This window comes from Elaeis guineensis, chromosome 4, assembly GCF_000442705.2.
Source record: "Elaeis guineensis isolate ETL-2024a chromosome 4, EG11, whole genome shotgun sequence".
In the NCBI taxonomy this organism is placed as follows: domain Eukaryota; kingdom Viridiplantae; phylum Streptophyta; class Magnoliopsida; order Arecales; family Arecaceae; genus Elaeis; species Elaeis guineensis.
Window position 1 is genome coordinate 3,301,060 of NC_025996.2, and position 19,467 is coordinate 3,320,526.

The window sequence follows — 19,467 nt, forward strand, 5'->3', positions numbered from 1 at the left end:
TCATATTGATGACCCCAGCCGTCGGCTAATTGATCGTCGCTTCTTCAATCGACTGGGGTCGTCGGTCGGCAACTGATTGAGTCGGCGGGTTCCTCCAGAATTTACCGAGATACCCCCGGCGGATGAGAGCTTCGATCTCATCCTTAAGTTGGATACATTGCTCGGTATTGTGGCCGTGGCCCCGGTGGAATCGGCAGTACTTTCGTCGGTCGAGGCCCTTTGCCTTCAGAGGCGGAGGCCATCACAGTCTTTCCCCTCGATCTCCATCAAAATTTGCGCACGGGGAGCAGAGAGAGGAGTGTAGGAGTCATACCTGGGGTGTGTCGACCTTGGAATTTGCTGTCGGGGCGACCTCTGGTTCCTTCGTGGGGTTGAGACCCGACCGTCGGTCGGGGGCCTGCTAGGTTCGACGGGGTCCCGACCCTTCCTTCGCTTCTCCTTTGGGCCCTTGGGCTCGGTCAGACGTTGGTCGGAAGCTCCTTCATCCACGCGCATGTACTTGTATGCGCGCTCCAGCAATTCAACGTACATTCGGAGGAGGGTTTTATCCAAGGAGTATGTGAATCGAAAAGCCCTCAACCCGCACTTCATGGTCGAGATGGCCATGTCTTCATTGAGGTCCCGAACCTCTAACGTAGCCTCGTTGAATCGCGCCACGAAGCGTCGGAGCGTCTCATTTTCTTCTTGTTTAAGGGAGAAAAGGCTGTCCGATGTTCGCGGCGGCTTCCGGCTGGTGCTGAAGTGGGCCACGAAGGAGTGCTCAAGCTGTCCAAAGGAGTGGACACTTTCCGATCGAAGATCGGAGTACCAGGCCCTGACAGCTTTGCGGAGCATGGCGGGGAAGCCGATGCAAAGGAGGGCGTCGGTTGCCCCTTGAATAGTCATGAGAGCTTTATAGCTCTCCAGATGGTCGATCGGATCGGTGGAGCCGTCGTAAGGCTCCACGTGCGGCATCTTGAACCGAGTGGGGATCGGTTCGTCGAGGATGAGTCGGGAGAGAGGTTGGGCAGTCTGAAAGTCGGCATCATTTGAAGACTTCTGCCCGTCCACCTGCAGCTGTGCGAGCCGATGGTCGATTTCCTCGAACCTGCGTTCATAGTCGTCGGTCCGTCGGTGCTGGGAGACCCCAGGAGTGGAGTCTCCAGAAGAGTCCGAGAGAGAGGCGGACGGCGTTCGTAGGCGCTTCTCCTTCCTTGCTCGTTCTAGCTGGGTGGGAGAATGCCGTCGGGATCGATGGGTGTCGCGTCGCGGCCGCCCCTCCTCTCGGTAGGAGCGCTGTGGCAGGTGCTCCTGTGGAGGCGACGGAGATCGATGCGGGCGTCGGCGACTGCTCCTGGAGGGCATCGGACGCGCCGCCGGTTGCCCGATCGATGATGGCGGCAGCCGGACCGGCTGTTGCTGAAGACTTTTGATCGCGTCCGTCAGCACGGTCATCTGCCGCACGATCACCGCGATCTGTGCCTCCGTGGTCACCGCAGGGTGCGGAGAGCTAGATTCCGCCGCGGCGGGTGGAGGAGAGGCCTCTTCCCGATGGGAAGAGCGCCTCGCCGATCCGGTGACCCTCGATCGCTGAGCTTTTGTCTTTGTCATCTTGAATTTCGTGAGGGAACCCATCCCCTTCCTGGCGCGCCAATCTGTTGCGGCCAATCCCCTCGTCGCCTGATCGTCGGGAACGAGTGCCTGCAAAAGAAAGTCCACACTGACCGGAGGCGGCTCCGGCAGGGACCCTCCGACGGTCAAGTCAGAGAGGAGACTAGGCAACAGTGAAATGAGAACAGAGAGCTCAACGAGATAGAGAGAGAGAGCTAGAGAGGAGGGAGTTCAGGAGTTTCGAATTGACCTCTAACACTGTTGCCTTCCTCGATATATATAGTGGAGCATGGCATGGCGCCGTCATTAATGGCGCGGACAATAGAAGTATTGTCAACTCACGGAGGACTGTCAGAGCCGCCGTGAGGGTGTCAAATCGCCGGGGTGCTGTCAAATCACTAGGGTTGACCCATGCCTTAGGTGGGATAATGTCCCTAGGCGACAGTGCCGCATGCCGTTGTCAGGACTGACAGTTTCTGGCAGCAGTACGGCGATTGGAGGAGCCGACCGACCATAGGTCGGCATTCAGCTGAGGGGCGTCAGGTGAAGATCTGGGCCCCTCCGACAGTCAGTCGGACACGTTGCAGGAGTCGGGCATCGGACTCCATGGTGCAGTCGGTTGGGAGAGCGGAAAAGGTCTGTCCGACCGACGTATCCTCGGTTAGTCGATAGCCGCCGATCAGTCGGTGACGGCTCCCGTCGGTCAGTCGGTAACGGCTCTCCTCGGTCGGTCGGTCGACAAAGTCAGGCGTTGAACATGTAGGCCTGATGATGAGTCGGCATGAGTGGGATCGGTCGGTATTCCCCAACACAGTCTAACTTCCCTAAACCAAACACTCCCTTGGATTCAACACACCCAGTTCACTAAACGATAACCCTTATTCTGATCCGCACTTTTCTGGAAGAAGTTCTGTCATATCTGATTGATCCTTCTATGCGCCCATTTTGGATGGCAGAACACTGGCATCCAATAGATCAACAGTGCTGAGAAATTTTGAATAAGTTGTAATGATGTGAAAGCAAAGTTTTGAATAAGTTTTGAACAGCTTGAGTAGACCAGTTGGCACTTTTTAAATTTAAACCAAGCAAAAGCTGGAGCTGCCGGCTGAAAGGCCAAAAAATGCCTAAACACTGCATCACAGAATTAAAATTTTTCTAGAGAAAATCTTTTCAGTCCACCAAGCCAAATATCAAATATTCCATCAAAACCTGAAACCATTATTCTTCTCGAAAAAAATAAAAACATTGAAGCCTATATGCAAATCCGCTTACAATCATGAACAACATGATGATTTTGCTATTTAAGCACTTCAGAATGATGTGAAAGTGGGTTATCTTTTTAAACAAAGATATGAAAGTCGATTATCCAAATCCATGTTTTTGATACTGCATAAGCCCTGGTAGCTGAAAATGGCTTAATTATTATACCTGAGCAGCATTTCTAGGTTCTGACTTCCAGTTTTTGTATTTGATATGACAGGATTATTTGCATACTCAAGCATTATCAGCAGCAGAAGAGGAAGGTACTGCGATTCATCATATGGGGCATGTGGTTTGGTGTCCTCTTTACAAATGATATCGAGAAGATCATTCCTAACTACTTCAGCAAAATGTGTATAACGTTCATTATTAGCTCTTGTTATCGAGAAGTGCCTTGCTTGGTTTTTTTTTTTTTTTTTTCTGCCACTAAAACAGAAAATGAACGATCCTTGTGCTTCTTGTTTTTGTAAAACAATCTGGAGAATGGATAGTACAGCATGCGGCATATCCACAAGATGATGGAACATAAAAGTCCTTAACTTTGGTAAATGAAAAGAAATATTTTCTGCATTATCATCCTATCAATACTTTATAAAAGTGCAAATATGTCGTCTCTTTTAGATTATTAGAATATATTCCTCAAAATCACCACACTTGCGGCATTATTCTGAGATTGAATAACATTAACTCTGTATGCACTAGTTTTAACCCATGTTCATATTAACTCGGTGTACACCACCTCTACCAACATATGAACCAATACTAGCATATGTGCATACATTAGGTTCAGCATGCTTGTATGAGTCCATGAACCTTCTTGTGTACTTTTTTGAAGAAGATATGCTAAAATAACTAAAAACATGTGGAATTTTTATGAAGACACTCTTCATGTATTTGTTTATTTTCAAACTGGCCGACTAAAAATGGAAAGCAAATGGTTTCTATAAGATGAAGAGTAGGGCACGAAAGGAGCTTAAGTACTGGGTTGCTCAAGTTTTGCTAGGTAAACAAAAGTGGAATTAAGCTTGAGTGAAGCTAATACGGTACAAGATATAGCTCATAGGTGCTGTGATCAGTTAGACTATGTTAGCCTCATAGGAACCTGATGAATGTGGAGAGAAAAATTTATTTTTCTTATTATTATGAGGGTATACAAGAGGCCTATAAATATAGATATATAAACCCAAATACAAAAAGAGAATAACAAGAATATACCAAGAAATAATACCCTAGGATCCTTAATTAGATATGTTTCTAATTAGGTCCAATCCTTCTAATACTCCCCTCAAGATGAGGGGGAGATATCATGAAGCTCCATCTTATCAATCAACGTAGAAAAAGATGATATGCTAAGCCCTTTGGTCAGAATATCCGCCACCTGATCGGATGATCGAATAAAAAGTAATGCATATCTGGCCCTGATCAATTTTCTCCTTGATAAAGTGACAGTCGATCTCGATGTGTTTGGTATGATTGTACTTTACTGCATTACTCACAATCTCAATTGCTGTTTTGTTGTCATAGTACAGTTGAAGAGGAAACTTGTTCCGAAGTCGTAACTTCTGAAGTAGCTTCTGTAGCCAAAGAAGCTCACATATACCTAGGATCATTGCTCTGTACTCAGCCTCTACCGATGATTGAGCCACCACTGATTGTTTCTTGCTCCTTCAGATAGTTAAATTACCCCCTACATATATGCAGTACCCAGAGGTAGACCGTCTATTATTCAGTAATCCAGCCCAATCTGCATCAGTGAATCCCTCTACTTGGAAGGTGTTATGTCGGAAAAACAGCAAACCATGATCAAGATATGTTTTCAGATAGCGTATTACTTTGAAAGCTCCCTCCATATGAGACTCTCGTTAATCATGCATGTATTGATTGATGACACTGATGATGTAGACTATGTCGGATCTCGTATGTGAGAGATATATCAATCTCCCAACAAGTCGCTAGTACCTCCCTCGATCAACTAGAGCTCCACCATCAACTACTAGCTGATGACTCTGGTTTATCGGGATAGTGGCAGGCTTATACCTCAACATCCCAGTCTCAGAAAGCAAGTCCAGTACATACTTCCGTTGTGATAGAAAAATTTCTCTAGATGGTCGCACAACCTCTAGGCCCAAAAAATACCTTAGTAAACCTAGGTCTTTCACCTCGAATATTTGCTTCAACTTTTTCTTGAGTTGCTTAATCTCATGATGGTCATCTCCTATAATTACAATATCATCAACATAAATCAAGAGTAGTTTTCTTTCTCTTGAAATACCTATAGAATAAAGTATCATCTGCATTACTCTATCTATATCACATTCCTCTCACAACCTGACTGAATCGATCAAACCAGGTGCGAGGGGACTGTTTGAGGCCATACAATGAGCACTTTAGCTTGCAGACTTTTCCAACAGTCGCTCTAGTCTCAAATTCTAGTGGTATCTGCATGTATACTTTTTTCTGAAGGTCTCCGTGAAGAAATACATTCTTCATATCCAACTGATGTAACTTCCAGCCAAAGTTAGCTACACATAATATCAGCGTTGAAACAGAATCTATCTTGACCACCGGAGCAAAGGTCTCATCATAGTCTACTCCATATGTCTGAGTATAGCCCTTTGCTACTAGCCGAACTTTGTATTTTTCCATCTTACCCTCTGGAGTCTGCTTTATAGTGTACACTCACTTACACCCCACAAGGCACTTACCAGCTGGCAGAGTGACCAAATCTCACGTCTGATTTTTGGACAAAGCACTCATTTTCTCCAACATTGCTTCCTTCCACTTAGGTTCGGCTATAGTCTTTTGCCAGATATTAGGAATACAGATGGAGTCTAATACAGCTACAAAACTTTGATAAGATGGAGACACATTCTTATATGAAACATAGTTAGCTATATCATAATGGTAACGAGCAGGAGGAATAATTAGATAAGTACATTTTCACTTTGTAATAGAAATGTCAAGATCAGAATTGGAAGGAGTAGCAGAAATAGTGTTATCGTTACGATTTGAGGACTCTAGAGAAGAAGCTTTAAGCGGTGGAGATACCTGGATAGTTGGTGGATGCATACTGGACTCTTCAGCTATCCCAATACCAGGCTCTCCCTGGACATCATGACTACGATACTTCCTCTGGACATCAGAATATCCAGGAGTGCAAAGAACCACTTTCGGAAGAAGTAATTTTGGTGTCCCACTATCTGATGGACGACTCTCATAGTAGGCTTCACTTTTTTAAAAGTAACGTCTATAGTAACGAACATCCACCACTCAGGAGGGTAATAACACTTGTATTCTTTTTGAGTAGCAGGGTAATCGACAAAGACACATTTTAACGTATGTGGATCTAGTTTGCCTAACGAGGGTCTATAATCCCAAGCAAAACAAACACATCCAAACATTCTAAAGGGACCATATAATCGGTAGACCCCTTCAAGCACTGTATAGGAGATTTAAACCCGAGTGTCCTGAGGGGTATATGATTGATTAAGTATGCAGCGGTCAAGACAGTCTCACCCCATAAAAACTTAAGAAGTTGCATGGTAAAGAGTAAGAACCAAACTACCTCCAATAAGTGCTTATTTTTTCGCTCACCAACTCTATTTTGAGCAGGAGTATCAACACAGGTGGTTTGATGAAGAATTTCATAAGTAAAGGATACACATGAAACTCCTGATTAATATATTCAGTGCCATTGTCAAAATGCAGATTTTTAATCTTGGCACCGAACTGAGTACCTACCAGTTTATGAAACTCTTTGAAATATTTTAAAACTCTATTCTTCTCCCTTAATAAATATACCCAAATTATCTGACTAAAACAATCAATAAAAGTAACAAACCACCTATGGCCCATAGTAGTAGTAGTGCTACATGGACCTCACATATCAAAGTGAATTATAATAAAAAGTTTAAAAATTTTAATCCCAGATATAGAAAACACTCCCCTAGTGTGTTTAGCCAACTCACAATGATCACAAATGAATGAGATTTTATTGCAATTATTTGAGAGAGAAGGAAATAAATGATTAAGAACAAAAAAAGCAATATAACCTAGCCTACGGTGGTGTAACAAAAGTTCTGAAGTGGCACTTTCAGTAGACAAAGCATATCCCTTTAAAGATGACTCCACACGACTCTCACTACATTCGAGGTAATATAGTCCGTTGTGTAGTCTACCACCTCCAAGTATCTTTCTCATTTTTAGCTCCTGAAATAGGCAATGAGAAGGTCAAAAAATGATAGAGCAATTCAAATATCTAGTAACAGAGCTAATAGAGAATAAGTTTGTGGAAAAAGATGAGACATGCAACACTAAGAACAATCTCAAACTAGGGGTGCAGACAATGGATCCTTTTTCTGAAATGGAGATAAAAGATCTATCAGCTATACGGACTTTGTCCCGATCTGGACATGATGAATATGAAATAAAACTATTAGATGCACCTATCATGTGACTAGATGCTCCTGAGTCTATTACCCAGGAGTTGGATATCACATCTACACAATTAATGCATGTGCTAAACTATATAGAATACTTGATTAGATAAAAAAAAGAGGAATCAAGATATCCATCCTAGTGGCTATGCTGCTCTAGAGCAGAGGATGTGGTGCCAGAGATGACTCATGCTTTTCCATCATTCGTTGGAGGGTCTGATACTTTTCTACAGATAAGCTATATTCTGTACCCTTAACCTTCTCAAAAAGATTGGCGTGTGCAGGTCCACGACCATGATTCTGACCTCCAGTTTTTCCACCACCGCGACGATCGCCACTATCACCACAGCCTCGACTACCATGCCTAGGCTAATTTGGATGACCATGGAGATCTCAGTAAAATGCCTTGGTGTGCCCAGGCTTCTTGCAATGAAAGCATACCTTCTCATCCAACTGCTGTGGCTGCACAGTAAGAGCAGATCTCATAGAGCTGCTAGATTTGGAGGTCACTCGCCATCATATCTCTTCGCTCAAAACAGTATAGAAGACTTGACCCAAACTAAGCAACATATCTCTGGCTAGAAGCTGGACTCTAATCGACTCAAATTCTGGATTCAGGCCATACAGGAAGTTCTGAACCTGTTATACCTCTAAATACATTTGGAACCCATCAACATTAACAAAGTATTGTGGAAAAAAAGTTCTATAATGATCTATTTTAGACTAGAGATACTTCAACTCGGTGGCATACTCTGTGACAGATAATTTCCCTTAACGGAGCTGACACAATTAAGAACGTATCTCACATGCTTGGATGAAATTCTGCTTTTGTGAGAATATTTGGGCCACCATCTCCCAGACCTCATGCACAGTCTCCAGTAGCTGCACACTCCTGGCCACACTCTGTATCATGGTATTGAGAAGAAACGCTAGAACAATAGAGTTCTCCATTCTCTATTGAGTCATATCCTGCTCACCATTAGCAGACTTTCTCTTCATGCCGGTGAGATATCCTTCTAAGCCTCGCCCTTGAATAAGCAGGTGAGTACTCCTCTCCCATTGCAAATATGTTGCTGGGCCATCAAGTTTTATAACTACCTAAAGAGCATTCAGTGACCCACTATCTCTTGATGAATCACTAGATTAAGTGGCCACTGTAATAAGCCAAATTAGTAGACTTTCAAGGTCATGCATAGTAATTGGGTTGGACATCTCCCAAAAAAATCACTTATAATCTCATCGACACACTATCGATCAGTCACCACAAACTTCTCAACTATAAACTGTCAAGCATCCAGCCATAAAATTGAATAATTTTTTTTTTTTTGAAAAAAAAATTGAACTAGAAATAGCAGAAAAGACAAAAGGGGCTAGCATTTCCTTTCTTACCGATAACATGGTTTCCTTCCTTGCTGATGAAAATCACCCGTGAACCACAGGATTGCCAGTGCCGGAGGGCACAGGGAGGAAAGGAGAGGGAACGACGGTGGGGCGCTCGAAGAGAGGCAGCGGCAGGAGAGGCTCGAGATGGAAGGGAACGGCAGCAGCAGCGGAGGCTCGAGGTGAAGGGGGCCACGGAGGTCACCGGGGGGGGCACGAGAGGCGCAAGATGCGGCGTGGGGTAGTGTCGATCTGCGATAGATAGGGCTGGGCAAGAGGTGCTTGGGGTGCGAGAGGCACTTGGGGTGAATGGCGACGAGCGGAACGACGATGGGCATTTGGGGTGGTCGGACGCATGGTGCCAGGGAAAGAAGGACGGCGACGGGCGGGGTGGGTTGACAGAAGGTGCAAAGGGGTGGTGTGGGAGTTGTAGGTGGGGTGCGGGAGTCAGAGCCAAGGAAGGGAAGGAGTTGGTGGCGCCGGAGTTGAGGAAGGGAAGAAAGGGGTTGGTGGCGCCAGATGAGGGAAGAGGAAGGGAAAGAAAGAAGGGAAGGAGGAAAAAAAATTTATGGATTAGAAGCCGGAAGCTCTGATACCACGATGAACATGGAGAGAAGGATTTATTTTTTCTCATTAAGAGGATATACAAGAGGGCTATAAATATAAATATATAGATCTAAATATAGAAAAAAAATAATAAAAATATATCAAAAAATAATATTCTAAGATCTTTAATTAGATATATTTTTAATTAGGTCCAATCTTTCTAACAGAATCATCATGTTTATGGTTGGTGGTCCAATAATTCAATTTGATTTTCAAGATGTTTAATCAAATTTTTATGGATTTTTCATTAGAGGTGGTTGCAGTTTTTTGTCTATTTTTTGGATTTTTAGTTATAGTCCCGGTTTGTTTCCTTTTATTTTTGTTTTGGTCTTCTATTTATAGTCATTTTTCTCAGACTTCTCTATGTAAGGCGGTCTAAGGTTTCCTTTCTAATAGACCTTAATTAATTATTAAGGTCTCCAACACAAATGAACCAAAATGTCGTAGAACATCATGTTCCTTGCACACCATGGAAGAATTGTTTGCAGCCGAAATCTTCTCTTTAAATTGGGTTGGCCTTCTTGACGAATTGAATACTAAATATATTTTACAATTATATAGGGCAGAATATTGGTGAGAGGATTGTCACAATGTTATAATTAATACGAGTTAATGTTGCAATTTATTGTTGGATATTCCATATATGGTCATAGATTTTATATATGATTGAAGACTTCTACATATGTATACATGTGATTGAAGACTTCTTCTACAGCCATGAAAATGATAGCTTTTGATTATGAAGGGGAAACAAAAATCTTACTTCCGAAAACTGTGCTTTACTTCTAAAGAATTTTTTTTAAAAAAAAATCATATGTCAAATCAAGTGTTTTATTCTTCATTTGTTTCCGTAGTCACTAAAAGACTATCAGATTAGTAAAATAAGGAGGCATCTTTCTCATTAAAAATAGAGGAGATATGTTTGCTCCTCGGCCCACATTAACCTTGTGCTAAATGAAAAGCTAGAAGGTAAAATGACAATGCTCCAACGGGCACCCAATTTCTTTTTTCCACATCTTACAATCCTTAACTTGTTTTTGAAACTTAAATCATAATGAGTAATAAATTCCTTTATTTTTTTCTGGAAATAGTGATGAATGAAAACACTTCAGACACATTGATGGTGGTAGCAATATTAATAGCAACTGTTATATTTTCCTTCCCAGAGGATTTGTGCAGGATGACGGGCATCCAAGCCCTTTCATCACCAACAACACTAGCACTGAAATTGGAGCAAAAAATAAGCACGAACCTGAGCAAGCAATTCTTGGCGACAAACTTTTTCGTTTCTTGGTGTTTGACATGGTAGGATTATTCACATCACTAAGTATAATTTTGCTCTTGATCTGCATGGTCCTAGAGAAGAGGAGGAGGTTGATGAAGTCCTTAAAATGGGTTATGTGGATTGCTGTCTTCTACACAGCGTTTGCATTCACAAATGCCCTCTACGAAATGTTTCCGAATTCTTCACCCCTTCACAGCATTTTCACTTTCGGTTGGGATGCGATCTTGGTAAACATGATGGCTTGGTTATGCATTGATTCACCATCTATTTGCTAAGGAAAGCTGGATGGCTAAAAAAGAAGCATTGTGATGGATGAAGTAATAACATACGGATGGGAGCTGCCACGGCTGTCAACTAAACTGTTGTATTTGTTGGTGCCTCTGTAATGTTAGTTCTTACTGTTGTGGTCCCTGTTGGTGGTCTTGTTCTCGAAGTTCAGAGCCACGTAGGTTATTATGTTGCAATATGGAGAAATCAAATCGTACTTAATCCCTTTGAAGGTCCAGTAGTGTATGTACCATACGCAACATCATTGAACATAAAACCCTGTTGCATTATCATTCCATCACTTTATAAGATTGCAAAACGTACCCATCTTTTAGATTATTACAATATATTCCTCATACTACCTAAAAAGTATCTAAGTCGAACATTGCGCACTATTCTTCTAGCATATGCACTTATACATATATTGAGTTACCATTTTACCGAGCCGGTAAAGCTCTCCGTACCTGACTAATTGATCACGAATAGAATCCAACATTTACCAAGATTTGGAGAATTAGAGAGTATATGAAAGAGGGCTACCCACAATTCCATGATCTATTGTTATGCTGCAATAACTTAAAACAACGTGGATTTGCATTTGGAAGAGGGCTACCCGAGTCTATGAAACTTTGTGTATTTCTTTTTTTTTTATTATTATTATACTACAATAACTGCTCTCCTATGTAATCTGTCTAAGTTATGTGTATCGCTGCCTTCTACATAGCAATTGCATCTGTAAATGCCCCTATGTTATCTGTCCTCAGCCTTCCACCATGACCAATGTTTTCATGCCTGGCCACGATAGACCGTGAAGAATGGGGAAGATAACGTTCATGTGGTACCTGACGGAACTGCCCAAAGAGTTCTGACAGTCTGATTGCTATCATAGTGATTGCAGTTCACACTGCTACAGCCCTTATAAATATGGCAATAATTTGTATGTATGTATCTATGTATCAACAACAAAATTATGACAAGCAATCACTCTTAAGCCAAAATTTTCTCCTTTCTTCAAATTTAAAAGCTCCCTTTCAAAACTTGCAAGCTGATTTTAGACTCGATTAGATTCCCAAAGAATGCACAAATTTTGCCTACTGAGTTCTCTTAAAATAATATTGCAGTTCCTTATCATGTCAGTCTAATCCCAATTGGCTTGCATAGGGGCATATCCAGGCACAGCACTACGAGGCAACGAGTTCAATCTCTTCAGCCTGCCTTACTCTGATTGTCATGTGGCCATTAAGCTGTTGCAATCGATAGGATTGAGGCCAGGTCACTGGTACCCCATGTTTAAGAAACAAGTTTCCACCTCCTTCATTACTTCACTAAAGAGTATACATAGCTTAGATACAATGCAAGTGTAAAAAATAAGTCCAAAACAATATATAATTCGCCCATGGGACACATCACTGCACATCAAGATTCACTATCTTCATACCAGACCCTATATCGATACCATCCTATTACAATATCGATATGCGGTATGGTACAATAAGACAGTATTGGTACAGAGCAGTATGATGTATCAGTATAGGATCAGTATGGTATGGTATGCCCTGTACTAAGCAGTACGGGACAGTACAACAAACACAGACTACGCATATATCATTACCTAGAACCTCCTTCTGATGCATGATCCATCTTAGTCAACACTATAATATCCTTTACAAACCTTCCCAAGTCAAATTACAACTTATGAATGGCATACCCACATATATGCTATTCTTCATGTTAGATCATATGCATCTCTCGAATTTAATTCTTGTTAATTTAGCAACAAATTTTAGTGTCTGTTCCTGGTATCTAGATATATTAAGCCTTAACCCACTCAACATCAAAGATTACCATGGACAAGAATAGTACTCTAATTATTGTATAGAGGGCAACAGCATTTTAAAATGTTGTACAACTTACAAGAATCGCACGCTAATTATTTTATAGAGGGCAACAGCATTTTAAACTGTTGCAACAAGAAATTCATTGATGGAGACCTATCATCATCATTTATAGCACACATTTGAGTATTTGACTATGCTCCTGGTATACAGATTTACTGCTAGGAACTAGACTACATGAAGCTGCAGGAACTGACCTCCAAGCCTCCAAGAGAAAGTTCCTCAGCTATTTGAGTTCTGCAATTTTATTCTGATAAAAAGCTTTTCAATAATACCTCATAATGATTGAAAAATAAGTTCCTTCAAACCAAAATAGTTATAGCATCACTGGGGCAAGAAAGTTACCATTCTTCTCTTCAAATGTTTAGAAATTCCCAGATACTAGATCTCTAGCTATCATATATTATCTAAACTTTCCACAATGTTCATGACATGCTTCAATCTAAAAACTAATATTGATGCAGTTGTAGATATAAGCTCATAAGAATAATGAAAAGTTCAACCAAAGCCAGGAAAAATACAGAATATATATGTGGGTATATGGAATACAATACAACTAACACAATCCAACTGAAGAAAGAACAGGAAAATGCTGACCCATCATTTCAGAAGAGATCTTGCTAGATGCTCTCTTGCTGTAGCGAGGGCTTGAGATATCGTCTGGCAGGAGAAGATGAGACAAAATAGAAAGCATTTCAAGTAAGTGTAGAAGATACTGAATTAGGGTAGGGTTCAGATTACAAAAAATGATAGATCAATTCTCTGAACTGATCCAACAAATTACCTGCTCGGAAAATGGAACAGCACCATCAACAGCATTAGTTGCAACCTTTCCAGCAATGGTGTTTGCATCTGTTTCCAAGATAATCCTGAAATTGGGCAGAAAAAACTGAGTCTAGACACTATTCATATGCTTAACAGTTTCCAGATTGATGTGACAAGGATGATGAGATAAGCTATAAAATCAATCTTTTATTATCAATTTAGTTTATAATCACATGTTTGTCATCTATTCAAATATATAGCTCTTTGGACATGCACGCACAACGCTATCCACCATGAGCAAGTAAAATGGGTCTTGATTTGGCCTATTTGCTATGGTTATTCTTGCCAAGAACAGGATGATTTGTGAGAACTGTTTCAGGAACCTAAATAGATGAATGAGCATTTTCTGTGGACAAAGACAAGCAGCAGTTTATTGTGTGTGTGTGTGTGTGTGAGAGAGAGAGAGAGAGAGAGAGAGCGAGTAGGAAACTCCTGGAGGAAAAGAGATGGCTAGTTAAATTGCTGGAAATGAACCCTTATTTACCTAAAGCAGGAGCGGATTCTGTCACAGCTGTGAGGACTGCAGGTTTCTAAAATAATATAGAATAAGGAGTCACTCAGAAAGCAGGTGCAGGAATGAGTTTCCACAGAGAATACAAAGCTGGTACATATCCTAGTAGAAATTTGCAACTACTCACAATGAGCCAATGTATGCCGTCTTAGTACCCTACCCTGTATTGGTACCAATCTATTATTGTATTTGTATGCAATACAGGTGCGGTTAGGCATACCAACACTCGGTACACCGCCAATACCACATACCAGTTTAATACCGGTATGCTACGGTACCATTGGTATGCACCGGTACTGACCAGTACAGCATTCCTTGGTACTATGAACACATCACCATCTTAGCCATATCAACAGTGTAGAAATTCATTCACAGCTAATAGAGGTTTGATCCCAACCTTAACTTTGCAAAATCAACCTAGCTAAATTGAACAGAATTGCCACTGAACAACAATTTCCATCATATAGTACCAAGCTAATATCTACCGACTGGAACAAGCAATCTATGTAAAGCAGTAATTCAGAAACAGCCAACTAATCTTTCCATGGTAACCAAACCCTCCCCAAGAATTAGCTGTAAGGATGGTAATTGCATCAAAACACCCTGCTCTTTCCATGAAACAACCAATGCCAATGCTTAACTTCTATCATACCCCTTATTTAGTTCACTTTCCTTACAAGCCAGACAGATGTAAAACTACGCAAAGTAACAAGGTCTCAAAGCATAACATCCATACCCTCCATCAACAATTTCATCAATGCAAAGAAGTATCAAGTCCAAGTTCTCAAGAGCGGTCCTCTTCTCTACATCATTCCTGGAAAAAAGGACTTTCAAAGCAGGATAAAATTGGCAAAAGAATCAAAAGCAGGATATACAGCAAGTGATTACCAAACAGACCTGAGAAGAAGTCCAACTGCATCAAAGAAGCCCTGAAGAACAGATGCTAAGATGAGCTCATTCTCATCATCTCCCGCGGTGACAAAAAAGTGCAGGTCATGAACAAACTTATAGACAACAACGTAACCGTCAAACATTGTTATCTCCACTGCATATGACAAACAATATCCATATAATACATCAATATGAATATCAGCCCCCAGGTTATCTCCTTGAAAAGGTAGAAATTTAGCAGAATACAGCAAACACCGATCCGAAGTTTTCACACAATGCTTCCAGACTGTAAAGTATCAGTCGTAAAGACTAAGTATGTCATATCAAAGGCATTTTAGAGGCCAGCACCGAAAATAAAAAAAATGGCTATTACAGTTTCTCTATATAATTTTATCAAAAGCATTTGAAGAAAACATAGTTTGGGAGGCTTTCATAAGATGACTTCTTCAGCTCCTTGCATAGACACCGGAATTACATCAAGGATTAGGATTATGAAGAGAGTATATTTACTTCGGAAAAAAGTAACAACAAAAATTTGTGTTACATATGAACAGATCAGAATTCATAGTTCAACAGATCAGCAGGCTTAATCAGTTGTTCTACTTACATCCACCAATGCTATCTGTAAATCTGAACATACAGTACTTCTATATGTACTCATACATTGAAAGAGTATATTAATCATTCATCCCTTTAATCAGTAACCATGCAGACGAGATTGTGATGATACATAGTGATGTTGATGCATACCAATGCTCTCCCACTTTAAACCTATGGCATTTCACAGCTTGTAGAGTAGATTACCTAAGCACCTATCAACCAGCAATAAGCACAACATATAGATACTTAGGATGCTAAATTTTAGAGATTAGTAAAAGTTACACCTTGTCTGCCTAAAAGTGATAATACAATTAAAAAAGATCAAGGCACTAACCTCAGCATGTGAACTGTTAATATCGAATTGTGTAGCAGCCCTTAATTAGTATAAGGGGATGGGCATGATTTGAACTACTCCAATTGTTGGTATATGGAGCAAGAATGAAAAGAACAAGATTATTTATGTACTTAGAATCTACAAGATTACTTTTTTTTGCTTGTATTACCATTTTAAAAAAATAATATTCATACAATGCGAAGGGAAGCTATGGTTTTATTCTGGCAATGTCAAACAGGACATGTTTTATGAACTTTGATTCTCAGCTTTAGCTAAACTCAGTAATAGAATGATTAAAACTAAGGTCTTATGCAACTTGTACAAGCCAATTTTTTGGCAACCACATTCAAAAGTACATTTAAAGTACCAACATAGTTTTGGATCATGTACATAACAATAATAACATTCTTAATTGCGATTTTCACAGAGCAATGCATTTATTAATCTAATTTAATTCTTAAGCATCAAATTGGATATGTATCACCTTCCGAGCGTGCATTTGTCTTCAGAGTTTTAGCAAACACAGATTTCTCAAATGCTAGCTTTGCACTGTGGGTGGCCAATCATCTGAGAAGTATTTGACAGCCACACGTTTCCCTTCAGAGTCTAAAAGTAGAATGTTCTTCACTGAAGGGCAAGATTCCTGTGTAGCAAAACATACTGGATTACCATCTCAAGGGAGAAGTAACAAATGAAATTAGCATATGTTTAAATGTGTTTCAGTAAGATTATTGCCATATATTTTGAAGAAAGGAAACCTTCACAGATGCTGTCCTTTATTGCTGTACTGTAACATGCTTTATTCTACAATGTTGCATCAAAACAATCATATATAGGCAGAATCTCAAAATATGTTTTATCGCATTGTCTACAAATGAATACACCATGATGTCTAGTGCTAGCCAGCTAAAGTTACATATGCTCCAAGGACCCAAATACCCAGCTTTTGTTCTGGCCACATAATTCATTTCCCAAGTTGCAAAAGATCAAGAAGCTCGATGCATGCTGCACTACTACTAAGCACAGAATTTGAGAATGAAGGAAAGACACCCAAAAAAAAAAAATCTAAACTTATTGAACACAACATAAAATAGAAGATGGCCCTTCTTAGATGGTAGAAATTCTGCTTGACAAGCAAATATTTTAGTTCCATCTGAAAACAGATAGAGAATACAGCCCATACTTTTCTTTTAGTTCGCTGTAAAAGCCTCAAGTAACAGTTCACATTATTGGATCCAAGTTAATCAAGAAGCCTGAAATTGGTCTACCCAATTATGAAATTATAACTGTTCTAAAAGTGAAGTATGAGTGAGTAAAGGAAACGATAATTCACTGCAAATTGCAAGACAAAATAATAAAAATGTTTAACCTACTGGTCAACGCTATAAGGTTGACATCATCATCATCCAAACCTTTCCCCATAAAACATGGAATTAAGCAAATTTTTACAAAGAGTCAGCCGGACAAGAACCTTGTATAATCGTGCCAAATTTCTGGCAAAGCAAAATTAGGCAGGAGAAGGACCTGCCAAGAAATCTTATTGCTTTGTTTCAACTCATGCAATCAAGATGCAGGTGTACAAAATTTTTATGGACTTGGATAGAATTTAAACTAGGAAAAGATGATAAAATGGCAGCTCAATAGGGCTCCCGGCTCCCACCATACCAAGTCTAAGGATGGTCAAATTATGTGGCCTTACCCCATGTTCAGACCCATGACCTCCAAGTCACAATAGAGCAACCTTACTGTTGTGCTAAGGCTCACCCTATTTAAACTAGAAAAGTTGATAAATTTTTAGACATCAAACTGTGAACATCTGAAAAGTATGAGATTGTCAAATGGAATATTCATAAATTATATTTTTTTGAAAGATATCCTGCACAAATTTCAAGTTTTCCAAATTAAATATTGAAATCCCTATTAAATTTAGATTAACTATAAAATCATCAAAATCAAACATGCATGATCATATGGTAGATCTAGAAATTGGAAGGGTAAAAAAGGTGTAAAATATTCAGACATGGTACAAGAGTCTTTAAATGGGGGATCCTCAAGCATGAGGTTGTAATTTTCATCAAGCCAAGCAGACTTGAGATGCACCATCAGACTAACAGAATGATCGAGAATAGCTATCGCACATAGCAAACTTGATCTCAAATGTCAACAATTCATTTAAAGGAATTGACTTGGTAAATATTACAAAGGAAGTGCTGATTTCTATGAGTAAGTTATTGACACAATGACAGGTATTTAGACCCCTATAGATGTTCACTAGAGTATAGATGGTGTAAGAGTAGGGACTAGAATCCAAATGTCACTAAATTATGGCGTTGAACTATGCTCCAACTCCAATTTCTTATGCCAAATAATATTGTGGAAAACAAATAATCCTTTCCCCCATATAAGCTCACTTTTACTTTAAATCCCATAAGCTCACTCTTACTTTAAATCCTGGCTTCTAAGGGAGAGTACCATGTAGGTTGTGGCCCTGGGATCAAGATTTGGACAGATGGATGGTGTACGTAATATTTTCTCCTATTGTAGCGTTCATATTTGTTTGTTATTTATTGGAAGGCCAGGATGGTTTTGGGGTGGGGGACGGGGAAGCTGGTAGACTCTCAATTTTAGAATGACCAGAAAGTAAAGTTGAAGTGCATTGCTTCTAATCAGAGCAGACAGGGTTCTGCAGTTCTTTTCGCAATAATAATAAAATTGGTAGCTAGCATATGAACTCGAATTGCCACCTGAAATGCAACCCTTTTTATCTGATCTGAATTGGGTTGTAGTACTAATGATTGAAATCATCTCAACCACAGAAACAATTTCAACTGAACGATACATCATGTCTTTTGCCATATATTATAAACATTAATCTCCTCATGACATGAAAACCTACAGACCAAAGAAAACAGAATAGAAGCTAATGGTCTTTGATCAGCCATTATTGAACAAAATTCCAACACAGGATTCAAAAATAAGCATTAAAATCCTTGAAATAAAGTATAAGAAACACGGAAATTGCTAGTGAACTTAGTAAATTTACAGTGTCAAACCTTGGAGTAATCTTTGTACTCATGCCCCATGATCTTCGATTCTGGAAAGGAAAAATAATAAACATAAAACAGTATTCAGAATCAACACCGAAATTATACAAATATCGACCAGATTCTCCATGCCTACAGTGGAAATCAAAAAACCCTATGGAAAAAGAGAAAAGAATTGCAGATCGAAACCGTAGATCCGTATCCATTAACTACACTGGTATGGATCTGCAAGAATCAGATCAAAAATGTTCCCGATCGAATAAAATCCAAGAAAGTCGAACAAAACGTTAAACAATAATCGAGAACGCGAGACCTAAAACGATGATTCTAACATATAAGAACAAGAAAGAGAGAGATGCGTACATTGAATTCAAGGGTTTCCTCGAGATCCAGGCGCTTCCTTCCAATGAGAGAGAGAGAAGAGGCCGAGGAATGGAAGATGAGGCAGGCCGCTGAAAACGGATCCAATAGGGATAATGGGCAGTGTGAGAAGGCGGATCTGAACCGGCGAGTTGGGTTCGGTTTAGATTGGATTTCTCCGCA

General features: G+C 40.3%; 1 protein-coding gene across 1 annotated transcript; it reads right to left on the reverse strand.

Annotated features, from left to right (window-relative positions):
• Positions 1-13,096: 13,096 nt before the first annotated feature.
• LOC105044233 (coatomer subunit zeta-2) lies at positions 13,097-19,440 on the reverse strand. Its single transcript, XM_019849722.3, is given in 8 exon segments — positions 13,097-13,379; positions 13,504-13,588; positions 14,792-14,869; positions 14,953-15,100; positions 16,365-16,436; positions 16,439-16,523; positions 18,934-18,974; positions 19,288-19,440. Coding segments are annotated over 7 exon segments (558 nt in total). The 5' UTR covers positions 18,964-18,974; positions 19,288-19,440; the 3' UTR covers positions 13,097-13,319.
• Positions 19,441-19,467: the final 27 nt, after the last annotated feature.